This window comes from Hemicordylus capensis, chromosome 4, assembly GCF_027244095.1.
Source record: "Hemicordylus capensis ecotype Gifberg chromosome 4, rHemCap1.1.pri, whole genome shotgun sequence".
NCBI lineage: Eukaryota > Metazoa > Chordata > Lepidosauria > Squamata > Cordylidae > Hemicordylus > Hemicordylus capensis.
The window spans coordinates 128946125-128967284 of record NC_069660.1 but is presented as its reverse complement, the minus strand read 5'-3'; the positions used below and the strand labels follow the sequence as shown (position 1 = coordinate 128967284).

Genomic DNA, 21160 nt, shown 5'->3' with positions numbered 1-21160 from the left:
CCGGTAGTAAAAACAATAAAAACCCTAATAAAAATACAAACAGCTTACTAACTGTGTTAAACAATGAGTAAACCATCAAACACTCAATGCCACAGCCAAAATGTCTTTCATGACAAGACTGGTGCTCCTTAATGTAAATTAGAAGCAATCACCAGGATGATGTTAGTTAGTTAAGGAAATGAGAATGTAGAAAGTGGTTTTCTCTCAAGCTGAGAACTGAAGGACAAGAGCCCTTTGAATTTAGCAAGAGGTTCACATCCTGGGCCATGCATGCTTAAGTACCTGCTGGGAAAGGCAGAGCAAACACAAATCCAGACAGAGCCAGCTGAAACCTCTTCCTGTTTTTTTCTCCCTTCCCCTTGATACTGTATCTTATGGAGAGAAAATTAGAAAATGGTAGGAATTGGAATTTGGTTGAGTTTGCCCAAATACAGGCAGGAGAGGGCTTGAGTACCAACAACAAAATGAGCTTAGGGAGAGGTGTTAACTTCAGCTTCAGCTTTTGTCCACATGGATCAGAAGACCTTGTTTCAACTTTCATCAAGCTCAGTGCCTGCTGCTTCTGTAATGCTGTGAAAGTGGTCCAGGATTAGGGTTGCCATATTCTGGCTTTCCAAATGCAGGTGCCTAACTTGTATATTATGTAAACTGGCCTGAAAATAATTTTTGAGCAGAATAGCGACTGCATGTTTTGCTCCATAACTCTGCTTCTATAAGGCCTAGAGCTTAGTTTTTCGTGTTTTTTTTTTTTTAAATGGAAGCTGAAATCTGGGCAAATCTGGGTGGGCTAAGCAATCTGGGTGAGATGCTTCAAATCCAGGTGAAACCCAAAATTCCTGGGGACATGGTAACTCTCTCCAGGATCTTTTAAAAATTGAATTGGAGATTCAACCCAAGCTTTTTACATGATGCTTTTGAATTTTAATATTTTAAGTATTCTACAAAGTTATATTTACAGTAAGGTGGGAGGACCTTCCTGAGTAGTACTGAGAGTAATATTTAGAATGGTGAAATGAATCGTGTTGGGTTCAAACCATATTGCTATTTTACTGTGCTTGTAGCTTACTTAGCGTTCTTTGTGATGATCATTACAGTAGTATTATGTTCATGTTCCAGTTCTCAGAATTTAAATATTTTTCCATTAGAATTACTGATACAGTTGATTCTTTGTTGCTCCTCATGCTCATTCCATATGGTTTTTTCAAGGTAACACCTTACTAGTTTTACACTTTGTTTAAGAGTTAAGCGAGTCAAGAAACTATGATTCAAGCATTCAGAGTTCTTTTTCCACTTAATATATGAAAGTACAATACAGTACAGCTATCTAGATTTTTAGCTTTTCCAATTTAAGATAAGATAAATGTGAAATCCTTGAGGAATTACGTGTTTTTGATTAACAGTGCATATTTGGGAAACTGATATGTTAGCAGTAAACAGACATCAAGGAAAACAAAATGAATGTAAGGACATACAACTGTAGGCCATATATTCAGAAGAAGTTATATAGCAATTAGAGTTATTTGAATAAATTATTATTCATAATTATTTTGGAAAAAGAGCTATTGATATACTGGTTCAAAGTAATGCTTTGAGTTATTTGCTTTGTATTTTTCTTATAAACTTACCTGTTTGGTAGGGCATTTTCATTTGATTAAGCTGGGGCCTTGGAATTTCTTATTTGACTTCTGACCTTTTTACTCATGTAACCCTATCATCCACACATGTCGCTTCTGCTTTCTTTGCTTTTCTTGATGCTACTAGCTGAGCTTCTTTGGAAATAGTAATGGCTTCTTTGATGTCACAGAGGGCCTTGGCAGTCTTGGAGCAGCCAACTAAGCAGTGACAGCACAGGGCAGCGGGGTGGGGGGTTACATAGGAAGCTGCCTTATAATGAGTCAGAACATTGGTCCATCTAGCTCAGTATTGTATACACAGACTGGCAGCAGGTTCTCCAGGGTTGCAGGCAGAAGTCTCTCTCAGCCCTGTTTTGGAGATGCCAGTGAGGGAACTTTGAACTTTCTGCATGCAGATGCTCTTCCCAGAGTGGCCCCATCCCCTAAGGGGATCATCTTACAGTGCTCTCATTCAAATGCCAATCAGAGTGGAACCTACTTAGCAAAGGGGACAATTCATGCTTGCTACCACAAGACTAGCTTTACTCCCTTGAGGAGCACAGAATTGAGGGGCAATTGAGCTGGAGCACAGAAGGGGCAAATGGGGTGGGCAATCTGTGTCCCACATATTAGATTTCTGAAACAAAAGTGGGGGGGGGCAGACTATGTGTCTGGAGGGGATGCTCTCCCCCACCAACGTAGTCCCTGCAACTAAGTTGCTATGGGGGACTTCAGATTACAAGGTCCATGAATACATTTTTTTAATTGAAACCCTATAGGTATAATTATGAATAACTGATCCATTCAGTTGAGCAGTTTCCATGAAAAGACTGCGAAGCACACATTTCCTGCTTATAATACGTTGATAACCACTGAGGAGCAGCACAGTCCTGTGAATGTCTACTAAAAGTAAGTTTCACTATGTCCAGTGGAGCTTACTCTATTTAAGTGTGCATGGGATTGCAGCCTCAGTGTGGGTGTGAAGATGAATCAAGGAAAGATGATGTGTAAAGTAGTAAGTGATCTAAAACCCTGTATTCGCTAGAAGCCAGTGGCAGTATTTCAAAGGATACTTTAGTGGGGCTGAATTTGACTTTGTGTTCATCAACTGTAGGGGCTATTTTCTACAATATATGTGTGTTTCATTACCCAAAAAGAAAATACAGTCTAGAAGTATTGTAGAAGAGGATGGTTGTGGATGCTTCTTCTACAAAACTCCCAAGTGATAGCCTTCACCCATCCGCTGGTCTTGTCAACAATGAATACATAATGTAGAAAAAGCTGTAACATCTCTGCTTGGGTTATTTTAATGAAACAGTTCCTCCTTGCCAACCCCTCTTCTTGAGTCACAGTGTGACACTATTGCTTACACAAATGTTCAGGAAGGCTGGTAATACTCCCTCTTTAACTTATTTGCAAGATTTGGCTGATCTTTAGCTATCTGGGATCTGCAAAGTTTGCTCAAAATATTTTAATGGTATGAAAACAAAGCAGTAGGTGCATGCTTATTCTTCATCCTGTATCATTTATTTATTTATTTTATTTTACATATTTTTATACCGCCCAAAACTTCTACATCATGAAATCCTACCCCAGACTTGGAGTCATTACTCCAGCATTGGTCACATAAGATGTCCCTGATCTGTTCCAGATCATGGATTCCATAACAATAGCATATTTCACTTTAGGAGTATGCAGCAGGAGCCGCCCCTCGCTTGCACACTGTGCCCTTTGCAGCCACACAACTTATCCAACAGTCTTCATTGTGGTGGCATCTATGAGTTGTTCCCCAAGACTGGAAAAGAACAAGTGTCCTCATCGTTGCAGATTGTTGTCCCCATCCTCAATGGTTCACTATCCAGAGAAAGAAATTGGCAAGTTTCAGTATCCATCATACTGAAAAACAGTGCCAGTGGCCACTTGTTGGTCTTTCATTTGCACTGTTAATTCTCACCCCAGTATATGTTCCTGGGGGCTGCGCAACCCTCACAGACACATTTCTGGGTGGGTCAGAGCACTTCTGAGGGAAGGGGAGGTAATTGAAACTTGCCTCCATCACTGAGCCGGCAGTGGACCTGAATTAACTGAACTTTTTTGGAGCATCGGCACTTCTCCCATTGCGCCAGTGCTTCGTTAGGCTGCTGTCCCTACAAGTCTGGTCTGTTCAACCGTATTTGTCCTTGGTTACCTGTCCTTTCCATTTTGTATATATGTCCTCTTCTATTTCATCACTAAGCTTCTTTTGCAGCCACACTTGCTTTTATAGATGCCTTCTATTTTTCTTATTTGAATTGTTATGATTCTTTAAATTAGTTATGATGAGTAGGGACTCCCACTTATAAAACGCTTTAGGGTTTGGCACCCGTGTACCTTCAGGACCGCCTCTCCCATCCAACTTCGACCTACCTTGTGACGTTGTTTCAGGTGGGTCTTCTCAGAGTTCTGGGCCCAGGGGAGGTACGTGGGGCCTGGGCTCGTGGGAGGGCCTTCTCTGTTGCAGCCCCTTCCTTATGGAACACTCTGCCTCCTGAGTGCTGAGGTAATGCCACCTCCTTTCTGTCCTTTAAGAAGCTCCTGAAAACCTATTTATTTTTCCAGGACTTCATTTTTAACGTGTGTGCGTGCATGCGGGGTGGGGATGGGGGTTTCTTTTTCTTTTGTCCTTTTCTTTTTTATTCCCCCCATCTTCTCTTGTCTTCGTTGTTATGTTTTTAATTTATGTAAATCGCCTCAAGTCTAAGGAAGACAGATGGTCAGTAAATTTGATAGACAGAAAAATAAATAAATCTTGGGCTTATTTCTCTGTATATTTAGCCATGGAATTCTGCTTAGTGCTTCTTGAGCTTATTAAAATAAAAGTACATGTTTGGCTGTGCTTACCTTTAGCTTTCCACAAGATCAAGAATTCCAGCATTATATGGTCACTTTCCCCAAAGTGTCCACTCTTTTCACCTCATTGCCCATTGTCCGCTGTTATCTATTGGTTAGAAAGATCAAGTCAAGGGTAGTGATCCTCTCATTCCTTCTCCACCTTCTGAAAGAGTCAACAAGACATGTTAGGAATTTGACGATTTTATGCTTAGCAGAGTTTGTCTCCCAGCAGATACTGAAGTAGTTGAAGTCCCATAAGTACTTGTTTCCTTGAAACCCCTCTAATTTCAGAAACGTTTTATATACATTCCCTCCTTAATATGGCAGTATAGTGGACTCCAATTACAATGTTGTTTTTATTTCCTTTTCAATTTGTTTTTATCCAGGTGCTCTCCACTGAGCTACTATGTTCACTGTTTCGGATTTCTGTGCAGGTGTATACATTTTTGACATTTAATGCTGCTCCCCCTCCTTTTTTTGTTTCATGTATTTTTTTTGGTCCTTCCATTGCTATTTGAGTCATCCCACCCAGTATATTCTATCTATGAAGTTGTATTTACCTTCTAAGGTAAATATAGATAGGTGTTCAGGCTTATCCTGTTTGCTGCCCATACTCTGTGCATTAGTGCAAAGACACCACAAGCCATGGATAAAATGCTTTGATGTCTCTGCTGCTGTTTTATTATGGGATTTCCTGGGTAATCTTGCACTCTCCAGTTTTTCCTCTAGCACCCAGGTCTCTCTCTTCACTACTTACCTTCTATGTCTATCCTCCATAGGCTTTAGTTTAAAGTGATTCTGATCAAGCTCATTAGGCTTCTGCCAAACATATTTTTACCAGTCCGTCTCCTGCCAGTAATCCTTCATTAAGGAAACTGAGACTGTGCTTCCAGTTACTGGTCATAGGCCACAGTAAATATTTTGATTTCAGATTGTGGTTCCAGAAGAATTACAGGAGGAATTGACAAGAACTCCATATGAGACCTAAAGTTCTTCACCTTCCTTTCCAGAATGTTGTTGTTAAATGTAATATATTCATAGCTATGCCTACAGTGCCACTTGTTCTTACATGGATGAACAGGAATGGAGAATGATCAGTGGACCTGATAAGTCTTGGCAACCTGTCTGTCACATCCTAGATCTTTGCACCAGGAACACAATACATTACAAGCTAACGGGTCTGGTTGGCACACAGTCACCTCTCTATCTTTTAGCAGGGAGTCACCAACTACCTCCACTCCTCTTCCTGAAGGTGGTAGTTGAATTACCTCTGTCATTAAAGGTTTGAGAGTCTTCCTCCTCCCCACCTAACATCACCTACTGTAGCTGTCCTCCATTGGGATGCTCAGAACCACTCTTGTTAGAAAGGTGTCGAAAGTAATTTCTTAGCTCCAGTGGTCAGAATGCCTTCTGATTCTTCCCTCTCCTGATAGCTTGCTCTGTTTCATGCAGTTTTCCTCCTCATCTTCCTCCTCTACTGTTTCCTCCTGCTGTTGTCCTTGCTGCAGTGTCCTGTCCAAGAGCTCCTCTTCCTCTCTGATGCAAAGTGTAGACATGTGCTCCTTCAGCCCTCTTACCTTTTCTTCCAAAGGAACAACCACTCGCACTTGCTGCAGGTGTAGTCGAATACGTTCAAGCAAGAAAGCAAACATAGCACACACTTTGAAGGTCAGCACCAAGGAGCCTTCACTGTGTACCTTCTTACATTTTGTTCACGTCTTTTCCTCTACTGCTGGAGTGACTCTTGCTTTTTTCTTCCTTAGTTATTGCTTGAAGGTTGCCTGAGGTCCTAAGATGTGATGTTGTTTTGGAGATGATTCTGCCCACTGTTGGAGAGAACACAGGGTGTCAAGAAGCTCAAGGCTCTGCAATCTCTGGTATCTTCAGCAAAGACTGCTGGGAGACATGTACAGATGAGCTGCTATCTCCCCCAGGCATGTGCAGTATTCTTTTGTATGTGGAAGACCTGCTGTAGAAGGGAAAGCATGCAAAAGCCTGTTTGTGCATGTCTTTCGCCCCTACTGGATGTCCACCCTTGCTGAATATTAAGTAAATCAGCATAAGGACTCTTAATTTTATAAAACTAATGCACGGGGCAAGGATAACACACTGGTGTGAAGAACTTTGAAACAGCCATTTTTACAGAGCCTAAGCCTAAGCTCTGTGAATTTGTTTGAATTGCTTTGCAATTCATTTCTTAAGCTGAATTTAACTGTCCATGATTCACATGGGGAACTAGTAAAATGATAAAGATAAAAATGGCTAAAAAGTGATACTAATAGCACAACATTGATAAGGTTCCCTGCATCTCAATTTTTAATCTGTTTTATGATTCTGAACAGTACACTCCTGAGCAAGAGCCAAATTTAATCAAATACACTGGGAATTTCTTTTATTTTGCCTAGCAAATTAAATCCATGCATCTTGAAGAAATATTGTCTCATTTGTCAACATCCCTTGGAAACTGCTGCTTAATAAATTGATATTATTAAGGTATGTAAATATGCACCCTATGGAAGGTAGGCTCCCAGTTGATTTTCTCATGAAATTAGAGCTTGTCTGTACAAGGTTTGTAATCTATCCTCAAGAGGCTAATTAATACGATACTGTTTTGCTGGGGCATACAGAGTCTCTTTACGTATTTGATGTGAAGCATATAAACTATTTCCAACTTGCATATAAGTTTAGATTATTATAAGTTTTTTCTTTAAACGTCTATTTTTTAAAACAATGATAGTGTTCTGGGTACCCCTGGAGTTTTTTAGAAGCTTAATGAGAACCAGTGAGAGCAGAGTGAATAAGATCAATAATGGTAGACTAGCTTCTGTGACAACATGATACTGTGCATGTTTACTTAGAAGTAAAATATGACTGACATCCTAACAAAGTGCCAGTGCAACAGTGTTTATTGCTCAGGAAAAATAATCTCCCTTTCTTTCTGCAGCTGCCTGTGCCACCCGAAAATGTGTTCCTGAGCTTCCTGGACATATTTTTGGGTGGTGCAGGCAGCTGTGGAAAGAAGGAAGAAAAGAAGATAACTTTTCCTTAGCCTGGAACATAACACTGTTGCACCAGTGTTGTGAGATCTTAGCCACTCTGTTCAATGGGGCTTACTCTCAGGTAAGTTTACATAGTACTGTGGCTTCAAAGACTGCTTCCCCATGACTACTGATCTTCCCCTGAAAGATCAAGGGGGATGTTGGGTGTCGTCCGTGGGGTATTGCCAGAGCCTGGAGGACAATAATTAGGCTTGACAGACCTAGTCAGCACTCTTTGATTTGACTATGCAGCTTCAATCATACTTCAGAATATTCTGTGGTGCATAGGGGTGCAAGAATGCTCATATTGTGTCTCAAACCCATATTCAGAATTAGTATACAGATAAATTCTAAAAAATTATATGCTTAACTTTATTTAACATAGTACAGTTATTCAATTATTCCGGGTTCTTGCTTCTCCAAGGAAAGGTTACTTGATAGTTGTGTGTGTTGTTGCTAATGAAAATTGGGCTTTTGATATTGCTGTATCTGTTTACTCAAGGAATATATGTGGATAATTCCTTGAAATTTCCATAGGAAAATGTTGCCACATTCTCCTTTCCCAAGTCTGATCTATTCACATCCTTTTGTAGGATGTCCCATTCAGTTCATCTTCATTCTCGAGGTTGGGCTGACATTGTTAGTGTTTGCAGCATTTCATTAGTATGCTATCACTTACTTGCCTCCTGCAGTCTCTTTGTCACTCTATTTTTAACCATAGCCATTCAGACATCCCACCTCAAAAATCCTGCCTGCCTTGTGGCTTTGCCTGTACTGTTGGATTGCTGCGCAATATTGGCTCTTAATGTCCGTCTCAAAATGACTTGGACAGTGCTGAGGCAATGAAAAACTCTAGTGCCTTTGCACTTCCTTTCCCCATGCTTGTTTATTGTATCTGAAATGAAATGTCTGCATAATATGCAATACATAAATTGGAATTGATGTTGCCTTTTTAAATGCATGTTGTAGTGGAAGCTTTTGTAGGCAGCAATATCTAAATTCGCACATCTACAGTCTACTTTAGCAGATAGATAGAGCACACTCAAGACCCCATATTGCCTTTGTCCACACTACCCAGTACAGAGAGTGATACTTGTACCTAGGTGAGCCTCTTCCATTGGTTTAGGATTTCCTCCCTCTCCTTGCCTCTTTGTTTAAGACTTGCCAGTGGAAGTTGTTACACTCATCTGAATTTTTCCATATTAACATTCTGAGAGGGTTTAAAAAAGAAAGAAAGAAAGAAAATACTGAACTCTAACCAGGAATTGGTGGGGGAAGGTTATCTGTGTGCACCATGGGACAGCCAAATTACTTCAACATAACTGAATGGGTGCAGTCACAGTCAAAAGAAAAAATGCACATGGTCCCTAAACTGAAATAACCCTTGTGGATTAACTTGTTCTACTAATAGGAACATAGGAAGCTGCCTTTTACTGTCAGACCATTGGTCCATCTAGCTGAGTATTGTCTACACTGACTGGCAGCAGCTCTTAGTGTTTCGGGGCAAGAGTCTTTCTCACCCCTACCTGGAGATGCCAGGGATTGAGAACCAGGGGTGACTTCCTACATGCAAAGCAGATGCTCTTCCACTGTGCTGTGGCCCCATCTCTAACACCCTGCCTTAAGACAGGATATGGTTGAACTAAAGCCTCAATGGATGGATGTCCAGAATTTACTGCATAGATGTTGAAAGTACAGATTCTGCTGTCTACTTAGGCCATCTGCTATGTTGCTGAACTGCTTTTAATGTTAAAAAGGCTTTTTCGGATGTTCAACTTAAATCCACAATTCTGTATATTAAAACATTGCTGCTTATTCTGTTTACTATGCATAAGTAAACCATTGTTTTTCACCCTTCTTCTAAATATTTGCTAACTAATTTAACTCCTTTAGGGCTGACTTGAGGCCAAATCTCAAGTTTGCACCACTGTTGGCCCTGATGGGTTTAATTTTTCTCTAGTCAATCGGGCAATTCCATGAAAATGGACATAAATGTGTGAATTGAGTTTGAAATGGTCAAACGCCATGCAACACAAACACATGCACCAAAAGCACATGCATATAACACAGAAATGTATGCCAAGAGAAACACACAACCCATGCACCACAAGCATACACACAACACAATATACAAGCACCACAAGCACGTACACATGCACCCAAAAGCAAGCATATACACACAACACAGATGCACATGCAAACCACATCCACAGAAACACACACCCAATTTAACACATGCAACACAGGAGCATGTGCACATACATGCAGGATAGAAACACATGCATATGCACAGAATATAAACATGCATGTTCATGCAAGAGAGAAACATGTGTGCACGCTGGCAGCACAAATTCACACAAACATATGCATGCTACACAAGGACATATACACCAACATAATGCAAGCACACATTTCAGACATGTAATACAAGCATGCACACAACACATACTCACATTAGGTATCGGCAACCGTCACTGGAGGGATGTTGTGCTGGAGTTGGATAGGGCCAGCTGCTCTCCCCCTGCTAAATAAGAAGAATCACCACTTTAAAAAGATGCTTGTTTGCTCAGTTAACACTAACACAAAAATAGTGGAGTAGATGTGTGCAAGTGAAAAATGTTAAGAGCATAGGAGTGCCCCTTTAGTTACAGCAAGCTGCATTGCAAAACAAAAGGTTTCACCACTATAAGCCTCAAAATTCTGTTTATAAATCTGTCTCTTCTTGAGCTAGTAGCTTGCAAATTTGCATGAATGATCTATGTGATGATTTGGGGATATACTGCCATAGGGCAGTTAAGCTGAAGGACATATAAGACACTGAATGTAGCTTCCAGGAAGTCTGTGCTTTCTTTTCCTGTCCCATCTTGTTGTACCCCAACAAAGGGAGGTTCTTTTCTGGGTCAGTAGCCAAACATGTCACCAGTCGAGAAGGGTTTAAAAGGCTTTATTTTGCTCTATAGTAACAAAGGTCTTGGCAGCTATTGCTCAAACCCAAGACCCCGATCATTTACAAGCATGACATATTTATAGCCTAGGAGATGGTGCATAGATGGTGCATTTTGTAGAGCCCCTGGTGGCGCAGTGGTAAAACTGCCGCCCTGTAACCAGAAGGTTACAAGTTCGATCCTGACCAGGGGCTCAAGGTTGACTCAGCCTTCCATCCTTCCGAGGTCGGTAAAATGAGTACCCAGAATGTTGGGGGCAATATGCTAAATCATTGTAAACCGCTTAGAGAGCTTCGGCTATAGAGCGGTATATAAATGTAAGTGCTATTGCTATTGCTATAGGTACTGCCCCTTTCCTTTGTCTGAACTTTCTGTAAATTTCCAGCTAACTTCTGCACATGTATTCTTTTAGGTGAATACCTCATCACCTTCTTATCTAGTCTTTCCTGGCCCTCCTTGGCACAGAAAAGCAACTCCTTATAAGGAATCCCCTAGGCCCCCTTTACACAGGCAGAATATATGAAAGGTAACATGGCTTCAGTCTGGTTCAGGCCTACACCAATCTGAAGTGCAAAAAGAAAGCACTGGGATGAGGCACCGCTATTTACATGCAAAAACCAAGCAATGATCAGACTGTTAGGACTATTCTTCTTTGATCCAAGTTTCACACAGGTCTCTTGAACTTTGAAAGAGTGGTACCGGCTGCTGAGTTGTTTCTGGATCCAAGTAAAGGGGCTGGTTATCACTATTTGCGGCCCTTAATGGCTTGGGGCCTGGAGACCTGAAGAAGCACCTGCTCCTGAATGGTTCTGCCCACTTGACGAGATCATCAGAAGGGGCTGTGTTCCATGTGCTGACTCCCAAGATCTCGATTGTCTCATGGGCAAGGCAGGGCCTTCTTGGTTTTTGCCTCCAAGCTTTGGAATGTCTGTTTTCTGGCTCCACTTGCCACGTTTAAGAAGCGAGTAAAGACTATGCTGGCTGTTCAGCCTTTGGCCCTTAGCTGCTGCTGATTTCTCTGTTTGCTGCTCCGACTCTGTATGTTATGGTTTGTATTGTTTTAATGTGAATTTATGGATTTTATTGTTGAATTTTGACCTTTTGAAACTGCTTTGGGATAAATTTATGAAAGGAAATTTATAATTTTTTACTTCTTCCCCATCCCCTAGTACTGTTGTAATGATGGTGGTGTGACAATGGCATAATGTTGTGCTGTACTGCTTTGAACTATGCTGGCACAGGATTTAATTGCAATCCTTTCCTTAAACTACGTCATGTGTAGGGTTGCCATATTCTGGCTTTCCAAATCTGGGTACCTAATTTGCATATTATGTAAATTGGCTTGAAAATAATTGTTGAGCATAAAAATGACTGCATGTTTTGCTCTATAACTCCACTTCTACAAGGGCTAGAGGTTAGCTTGGAAGGAAGGAAGGAAAAAGGAAGGAAAGAAGCTAAAATCCAGGCAAATCTGGGTGAGATGCTTAAAATCTGGGTGAAGCCCAGAATTTTGTAGGGCATCGCAACTCTAGTCATGTGGAAGGATAGGATTTTGCTTTAAGCATTGGTTGGAATATTTTTTTTTAAAATGGTTTCAATGCTGGACAGCTGTAATATGTTCAAGGGACAAATATTTATGCAGCCAGAGGTCTGTGCTAATACAGCCAATTGCTTGGCTTCTTGTTTGCACACACACTTCTTTCCCCACCCATATGATCCGTGTCTAGAAATAGGCCTCTGGGTTTAACATTGATTTAAAGTCAGAATGGTAGTAGTTTTGCATATACATCTCTGTTAATCCATGTCTGAACTGAGGTATTCTGTTTCTTTAACAGGCTGACAAATGATGGCTGCCTTTGACAAGCTAATTTGGGGTCTTGGCATTAGCAGTTTTGCTATATTTCAGCTTCTCTTCCATGTTTTAAGTTCATGGGTTTCTGCACGTTTAACTGCCGGTTTTAATAATCTTGACCAAAAGAAGAAGATTGAATGGAATTCAAGGTAAAGTTTCTAAATGATGGCATGGAATTCTAGGTTCAGAATCTTTTCAGTATTTATGATTGCATTTATGACTCCAAGTTCACTTGCTTTGGAAGTACCTTTTTTTTTTTGGGGTACCAGTGGAGTTCATTTCCAAATAAACTTGTTTAGGATATGGATGAAGGACTTGGTGTTGAGTTTTTTTAATGGAAAAGTACTAGAAATACATTTCAGATGGAGTCAAATAATATTGGTGAACCTTTATTTTTCTTCTCAAGGTAGTTTTAAAAAAACAACTACTAATTAACCATATTTGTGCTCCCTTTTGTTGAGACAGGAGAGTAAGTGCCCAATTACTCAGGGGGTGCCACTTTTTTGCTACCCTGCTCCTGTGCTTCTAACTGTAGTCTGATATCAGGGGTGTATCTAGGGGAGAGGGGGCCCGTATTCACACCTTGCCCCAGCGGCCCCTTGGAGTGAGGGAGATCTTTAAAAAAATAGAGAAGGATGGATCTGGGGGCCCCCTCAGGAGCTTGGGGCCTAGGTTCTTTGAACCCATCCGCTCAATTGTAGCTACACCCGTGCTTGATATGTGTACTACACAATGAATCTTTCCCATCACTCTGTCTCCATGCTAGTAAAAGCCTTACCTGCTGAATGTCTATTGTTAGCTTAGTCTTGCTCTTGTGCCTTTTAAAAACAAAACCAAACAAAAGCCGTTGACCTTACAAGTACTGCAGGCAAGAGGAAGCAGTGTTGAATTGAAGAATATTGATCTAGTTTAAATAAGTACATTTTCCATCTTGACTGTCTCTGTATAGTCACCCTAATAGGATTTGCACCTGTGTAGAACAACTTCAGAAACTTCTGGAGCTTTAGCTCATGCCTCCCTCCCAGAAGGAAGGTTTCCTATCTACAGTAGTAAGCCACTTTGAATCTAGAAGACTTGTAAACAAACAAAAAAACAAAAAAACATGGGTCATATCCTGTTATGTTCCATTAATTGATTGCTGTGATGTAGTACACTTTATCCTTATTAGACATGAAAATATACACATTTCCTGATCTGTGGTTTGCACTACACTAGCTTACTCCCCACCCCCCTGGCTGTGTGGTATTTTGTTGCTTTCCTGATTCCTGCAGGAATCTTGTGGGAGTAACCTCTACCTCTTAGATTGCAATTGATAAAGCAGTTATTGCTCTGTTACTGCTCTATACATCTTGCCTTCTGAAACTATTGCATTTGGCTATGAGATTTACTGGTGGTTCAAGTAAAAATATTGATCCCCATTTCTAAAAGGATATACTGAACATTGTGTAGATTTCTCTCCTGGAGTGAATCCAAATTGAGCAGGTATTGGAAAACTGTTTTCCCACTGCCACTCATGTGTTTTGTTCAAATGGGCCACATTTTAAAAATGAGTAGCTTCTGATAACTCAGCATTTCTTAACCAAAATAAAAAGCTACTAGAAGGTAAAGCACTGAACAAGCATTCTCTCTAAATTATTATAAAGCAGATATGCTGTGAAACAGCAAAAATTCAAAAATACATCTTGGCAGTATTTATGTAGAAGAGCTATGGTACTGGACTCTTGAAGTATACGATCCAGTGTACTGAAATCCCTTTAAGTTGCATAAAAAGCAAACCATGGCTGCTTGTAAGAATGAACCTTGGGCTTGTGCACTTCCTCCTCCTGTTCCTCATTCCTTTTGTGCATGATGGAAGCAGATCTGAAGTTACTGAATCTAGTTTGAAGCAAACTGTGGTTTGCTGTTGCATCCAAATGTGACAATCTGTAGTTTATGTAAACCACGGTTGGTAATGAAACACGAACTGATCGTGAACAAACTGGCTTGCACAAGTCCCCAGTTTACTACATTTTGATATAACAGAAAACTGTAGTTTGCTGGAAGCAGAAGCTTCTAATCTACCCCCCCCCCCACCACTGTGCAAAGGAGAGGGCAAGAGGAGGAAGAAGTCCGCAAGATGGCCTGTTCTCACATAAAGAAAACATATTTGTTGTGTTTGCATGCAGTCTTTGACAACTGATGGATTAAATATTTCTCTCCTTCATTAAGGATTTGTAGAAACATGTAGTTTTAGATGAATGTGGATGATGGTTTTTCGTCTCAGAATAGCACAACCTGTACATTCCTAACAAAGTTTCTTCTATCCTTTTTAGGACAGTATCTACATTCCATGCTCTGGTGGTCGGAGGATTTTGTTTGTATATTTTATTATATGATGAAGCTGTTAATACTGACCGTGTTTGGTAAGATGTGTCCTTGATCATAAATCCCATTTTCCTCCACACCCTCTCTCACTGCCATTTGTATATTAATGTGCTGCTACACATCCTCTCCAGCTTTATTTAAAAATAGAGACATAAACCTACTTAACTGTAACAGTGTTTTACAATTAGTAAAGATTTGCACAGTGTCAATACATATTTGTATTGTATGGCCAGTGGAGAAGGATACTGAGGCCCTGAATTCTCAGGATTGCTTATTTAAATTGCCTCCACAGCGCAAAAACCAAAAAAACCTTTAAGCAGCCTAACTAGCACCCCATTAACTCTTTGTTGTACTGTCTCAAAAATAACTGGTTTGATACATCTCATTCCCCTGCCCCACCCCTAGAGTTTTGTCAAGATGACATGAAACCTTGTAAAATAAATGTTGCTATTAATCCTACTATGGATTTCTATTAGAAATAAATGTGATCAGTAGCTATTTGAAGCACCTTGACTGAATTTATGCATCCTGTATCTGCATGTAATTCCACCTGGGAAGTGATATAGTCATAAAGGATACGATTTTTCTACAAGCTGAAAAAAAGGCTAGTTTGCCTTTTTAATGTTGAGAGAGATGCTGTGAAATGAACTTGTTGAATATAAGAGTGTCACATCAGACTATTAAATGTCTGAGATCAGGGGTGGAGCTTTAATAGAGTGGACCGATCCAAAGAACTTCTGTTGCCCAGCTTTCCAAAGCTGCCTGGCCCTGAAACGGGCCGCCACACTTGCCTCCCCGATCCTGCTGCCCAACTCCAGTGCAGTGGGCCACCCGCTGCCGCTTTTCAACCCCAGCCGCAGCTGGACTATGCCTCTGTGGTCGTGGGGGAGCAAAGCGTCCAGCAAGTGGGCAGTGTGCGGTGGTGGTGCTGCCCATCCCAGCGCTGTGTATGGCAGTCCTGCCACCTGTTGTCACTTCCCAAATCCAGCAGCTCACCTGGTTGGAGTGCAGGTAGGGGCCGGAGCCAGCTGAAGTGTGGGCCTGTCTCTGGGGTGGGGTCGGGGGAGAAGAGGTGGCAGATAGAGCAAAGGGGCGGCAGGGTGCTTTAAACTTTGCAGCCAGGCCCCTTTCAACCTCACTGTACCACTGCCTGTGATTATGGAAGAAAAAGGAAACTACCTTCCTTTTATTTGTATTTTTTTGAATAGCGGAGGTTATTTTGTATAAATGCCAAATAGCTTTAACATAGATAGATAGATAAATCTTTATTGTCATTGTCCTGTGCAGAACAACGAGATTGAAAAGAATCTACAACCACTACTACAGGACCTAACAAGAATAATCTAAACATATACCCATATGCCCCCCTCCCATCAACCCACTAAAAACCCACTAAAAACCTCTAAAAACTAAATACAAAAAAATCCTCAGAAGCTGTGTTTTGCTGCGTTCAAAGCTGAGACCGCTTTTGGGTAGAAGCTACTTCTCAAGTGGCTGGTCCTGGTCTTTATGACCCTATACCTCCTTCTCGAAGGCAGAAGCTGAAAGAGATCGTTTCCAGGGTGCGTGGGATCCTGCGCTATCTCCACAGCTTTATTATAACATCTAGTGGCATAGATTTGATCTAAGGTAGGAAGAGTACATCCAGTTATTTTCTCCGCAGTCTTAACAACCTTGGACAGCAGTGTTCTTTCTCTGGCTGTACAACTCCCAAACCACACACAGATCCCATAAGTCAACACACTCTCTATAGCACAGCGATAAAACACCAACAATAGATTACTTGAGAGATTAGTCCTCCGGAGAACTCTCAAGAAGTATAATCTCTGCTGTGCTCTCTTCACCAGATCTTTGGTGTTTGCTCCCCATGTCAGGTCATCTCTCAGCTCCATTCCCAGAAATCTAAACACCGAAACCTGTTCCACACAAATCCCTTCAATAATGAGTGGCTGGAAATCCAATTTGCATTTCCTGAAATCCACAATGATCTCCTTTGTTTTCTTTAAATTGAGGAATAAGTTATTCTCCCTACACCACTCTGTCAGCCTCTCCACCTCCTTCCTATAGGCCGACTCCCCTTCTCCAGCAGTAATCAGACCAACCACAGTTGTGTCGTCTGCAAACTTAATAATCCTATTGCTGAGGTAATTGGGAACACAATCATATGTGTAAAGCGTGTACAAAAGTGGACTCAACACGCACCCCTGCGGCGTCCCTGTATTTATACTGAGATCCGTCGAGACATGAGAGCCCATCCTGACCCGTTGAGAACGATCTGATAGAAAATTCAGTATCCACCTGCATAAGCACGGTGGAAGCCCCAGGTCCAATAATTTTGGCACCAATCTATATGGGAGAATAGTATTAAATGCAGAGCTAAAGTCTACAAAAAGCAGTCTTGCATAATTCCCTTGTTTCTCCAAATGGGTCAGGACAGTGTGTAAGGCCATAGTCACAGCATCCTCCGTGGATCTCTTCTTCTTATATGCAAATTGATAAGAATCAAATCCATCTGGCAAACAAGCCATAATACGATTCCGCACCAATTTCTCAAAGCATTTCATTATGATGGGTGTAAGCGCCACAGGTCGAAAGTCATTCAGGCTATCTATATTAGATTTTTTTGGCAGAGGTACGATAGTAGAGGATTTCAGACAAGATGGAACAGTGGCTTGGGCCAGAGATCGATTGAAAATCTTCGTAAAAATTTCTGCCAGTTGTTCCGAGCAGTCTCTCAACACCCTACCAGCCACTCCATCAGGGCCCATAGCCTTCCTCACATTTATTTCCTTTAGTACCCGCCTCACTTCCCCCTCTTCCACTTTAACAGCATTTTCCACTCTAACAACATTTTCCTCGGGGAGTAAGAACAGTGACTCCGGCAGCACTCCTGGAACCACTGCCGGTGTCGCCTCAAACCAGGCAAAAATGGTATTTAGCTCCCCCACCAGGGAGGCACTACTCTCTACAGTTGATGGATTGTTAGATTTATAGCCAATAAGTTGCTTAACCCCCTGCCACATTTGTCTAGTGTCATGGCTGCTCATATAATTCTCAATTTTCCCTTTATACTCAGCTTTTGCCTTCTTAATACCCCTCTTCAAATTCGCCCTTTCTATGCTATACAATGCTCGATCTCCAGTTCTAAAAGCAAAGTTTCTGGCCTTCAACAGCCTACGAACTTCCCCCGTCATCCAGGGCTTCCTATTTGGATACATCTTCACATACTTTTCCCTGGTGACGTTGGCTGTACAAAATTTAATATAATCCAGGACCGTTGATGTGTGGATCTCTAGATCATGATGGTCAAACACATTCCAATCAGTCTCCTGAAAACAGTCCTGCAGCTGTTGAGAGGCTCCCTCAGGCCACACTATAACAGTACGTGTTGATATCGGGGCTTGCTTTCTGAGAGGTATGTATGCTGGTGTCAAAATTGATTCAGCGAGCATCTGATGAACTAGGGAGAAGGCTTAAGGCATTCTAGCAAGAAGTTCTAGTCTAGTGCAGAAAAAGAATGCCTGATTCTCTTCTCTTCTCTGCAATACGTTTAATAGCAAAATTCAAAGCCAAATATTTAACTTCAGTGGCTGAAGGTGATGTTTAGTTGGGGGACTCCATGTTCCTCAGGATAACCAGGGAATTTCAATAAAATAGGCAAAATCAAACTCTTGACTGTTGATTTTCAGTCTATTTAAAGAGAATAATTATGCAAAAATAAATTATACATTCAAACATTGTTGGTATTTTTTGGCAAATATTATAAGGAAATTCAGCCACAGTATGCTTTTGGCTTCCTATGATATTAAGATATTTGATCAAATGTCACTCATGACCAAACCGTGTATCGTTTATTGGACTTTCTATGTCTTAAGAATGTAGTAAGCATTTTACTCTTTCTAATTTGTATCTTGGATGTATTTATAAATACTGTACAATGTTTTTTCCACAAGCACGAGCCACATGGTTTGTCTGTATTTGGAATTCCCTTTGCTCTCACCTCTGAAAGATTGTGGCTGACATGCAGTGCAGTCTTACGGGGATAGAGTAAGCTCTCTCCTCAGAAGCAGCTAGTAAACTAGCTGTGTGCAGGCTTGGCTTGCTGCATGGGTGGTGAGGGGGATAGGGACATGATTTTAGCTTCCCTCCCCTCCCTGCAAAAACTCTTTTCTCACAGGAATATGTCCTTGTCCTGTGCAAGCCTCAGGGACATATTCCTGGCAGAAAAATAGTTTAGCCATATTTATGAATGCACTGGATTCCAGGAATAGGCTCTGGCTTAAGTGTGTAACACCTTCCTATGCCTTGGTTTTCATATTTAGGAAATGATGTCTCCTTGTAATAGAGTGCTGAGAATATTATCTTTTCTGTGTGTTTGAAAGGCTTTTCAAATAGTTAACAAAAGATGAGCTATAAATATAAATTCATCTTCTACTCTCCATAGCTGCAGTCCCAGTCCTCTTCTGCTTCTGCTGCCACCAGCACTACAAAACTTTACGCACTTGGTTTGGCTCTCCTCTCTCTCTTCATGGCAAACACCTTAACCTGCACCAGAAGCGGGTGGGGTGGGGGGTGGACACTATACTACACTGGTAGTGAGCCAGCTACTGTCTCTTCCTCCCAAGATCTCAGGAAGGAGGAGAATATGCTTTCCCAGAGCTGGAGTATACAGTTGCATTTTCTATGTGCATGCTTCTCTCCAATGGAGAGTTTGTTCGTCTTCAGGGGCCATATGTGAAACTTTTAGTTGTCACTCTTAGTAGTTCTAATTTTTTGAGTGTGCTCTGTGCCGCAACTGTAGGGTAAAGGTAAATAAAACTTCTCCTCTTCTCTGCATCTTTACCCCAGAGATAAGCAGGGGAGGAGGATGCACTGGGGGTGATGTGTGTGGGCAAATAAATGTTCCAATGTATGATATCTAGTGTGTGTGTGTGTGTGGTATTTTGTAATTGTCATAACTTTGTTTTTTGTTTTATAGGGGTGATCCTTCTCTAGTGAAACTAAATCTTGCAATTACGACAGGCTACCTCATTTCAGGTAAAGTATACCGTGTGCAAAATGTAAGTCGTGCATGTATAAAATGTTAGTCGTGCATGTAGAAAAATGTTTCTTCACAAGAATAACATACACAAAAATATTTGCTTTAAGGAAAGTCAAGCACTATACAGCAACATTGATCTTTGCCTTTACTAATTCTCACATGCCTCTTGTATAATGGGTAAAGAACTGTGCAGAAAAAGATGGTTATCTGATTTCTGACAATATTGCAATGTACCTGAAATTATTTTCCTTAAATCTGGTTTGCCACCTTTAGTTCCTCTGTCAGCATTTATTATTCGTAAGCAGGGTACAAACCTTTTCTCTGGAGCAACATAAATTTTCCCTCTGCTCACTAGGCAATATCCCTGATTTAGCATCAATATTCTGACCACTGTGCACATGTAATGAAGGAAAAGGAAAGCACAAAGCCTTGCTGCATGAGGAAGGGTTTTTTGTTGTTTGATTGTTTGGCCTAGTTGCCTGGGTTCTCCCTAGTTCACCTAAAGATGTGAAATTGATAAAACTAGATGGCAAACAAATGCTGGTTAATTTCACTCCCCAGTGAAAGCTGAAACCCAGTCTCCTGTTTTTAAGGGATAGGTGAACACACATGTGAGTGTGAATAGGAAGATATACTGTACACCTGTTCTTTCATGTCCTAAAAAGAATTACATTTTAAAAAAACCTCCAATGTGCTTCAGGCATTGTGAGGGTTTGTGATGGGTACTAATTTACAGCAGCAATACTTGCCTTATTTCTGGGAGTTTGTTTCATTTCCCCCCCAGAGTATGAAATAAAAATATGCAAAACTGGTTTGACCAGAGAGGGATGCAAACAGTTAACATTTATCACAGGCAATGACTATGCTAGAGCACTAGCTTCATGCCTCTATAAAGCTATTGTGTGCACAAGCCTCTGTTTGAATGAATGGTTTTGCTTTTGCCAGCTGCTTAGCTGCAGCAAGCTATGGATAGCTGGACTACTTCCAAGCATTTTCTGAGAAACATGACAAAAATAATCTTTTTTTTTTTTTAACTGGGTCTGAAAAAAAGGGAGGGGCCTTTCGCCATTCAACCCAAGGGATCCTTCCTTGACAGTTATATATAGAGCTTGCTTGCAAGCATTGGTATTCACCATTCTTCATAAGATTAAAAAAGGCCACTAGTAATATCCAGATAAACCATTAAGCAATTTCAAAATGGGCTCGATGATATAAATCTGAGGTTCATAGTAATGGGAGAGAGCGTGATTATAGAATGGCTTTGTTTCCCTGTGATGTGCTGGCCAGAAGAGGGGTAGTTCAGGAGCTGCATCCCTGCTACCATAAAGAAAGTGATTCTATCTGCTCATTACCAATCTTTCTCTGCTCTCATGGTCAGTAGTTTGATTGGTGTGCCTTCTCTGGAGGTGCCACTGCAGTGTGATGTTTGGATTTTG

The 21160-nt window shown here is 41.1% G+C and overlaps 1 protein-coding gene across 24 annotated transcripts in view; it reads left to right on the top strand.

Moving 5' to 3' along the window:
* Positions 1 to 21160, top strand: part of TLCD4 (TLC domain containing 4) — an 88860-nt gene that overhangs the window by 41723 nt on the left and 25977 nt on the right. For 11 of the 24 annotated variants that reach the window (XR_008307118.1, XM_053249887.1, XM_053249892.1 and 8 more), the window contains 5 exons: positions 2393 to 2522; positions 6248 to 6418; positions 12303 to 12468; positions 14632 to 14721; positions 19662 to 19720. Coding sequence is in view for 23 of the 24 variants with exons in the window: in XM_053249887.1 (XP_053105862.1) it covers positions 12311 to 12468; positions 14632 to 14721; positions 19662 to 19720 (307 nt within the window). In the remaining variant the exon portion in view is untranslated. Of the gene's footprint in view, positions 1 to 2392; positions 2523 to 6075; positions 6153 to 6247; positions 6419 to 6889; positions 6978 to 7499; positions 11506 to 12302; positions 12469 to 14631; positions 14722 to 19661; positions 19721 to 21160 lie in introns of those variants that run through there. The other 13 variants (XM_053249900.1, XM_053249905.1, XM_053249904.1 and 10 more) reach the window with 5 other exon arrangements.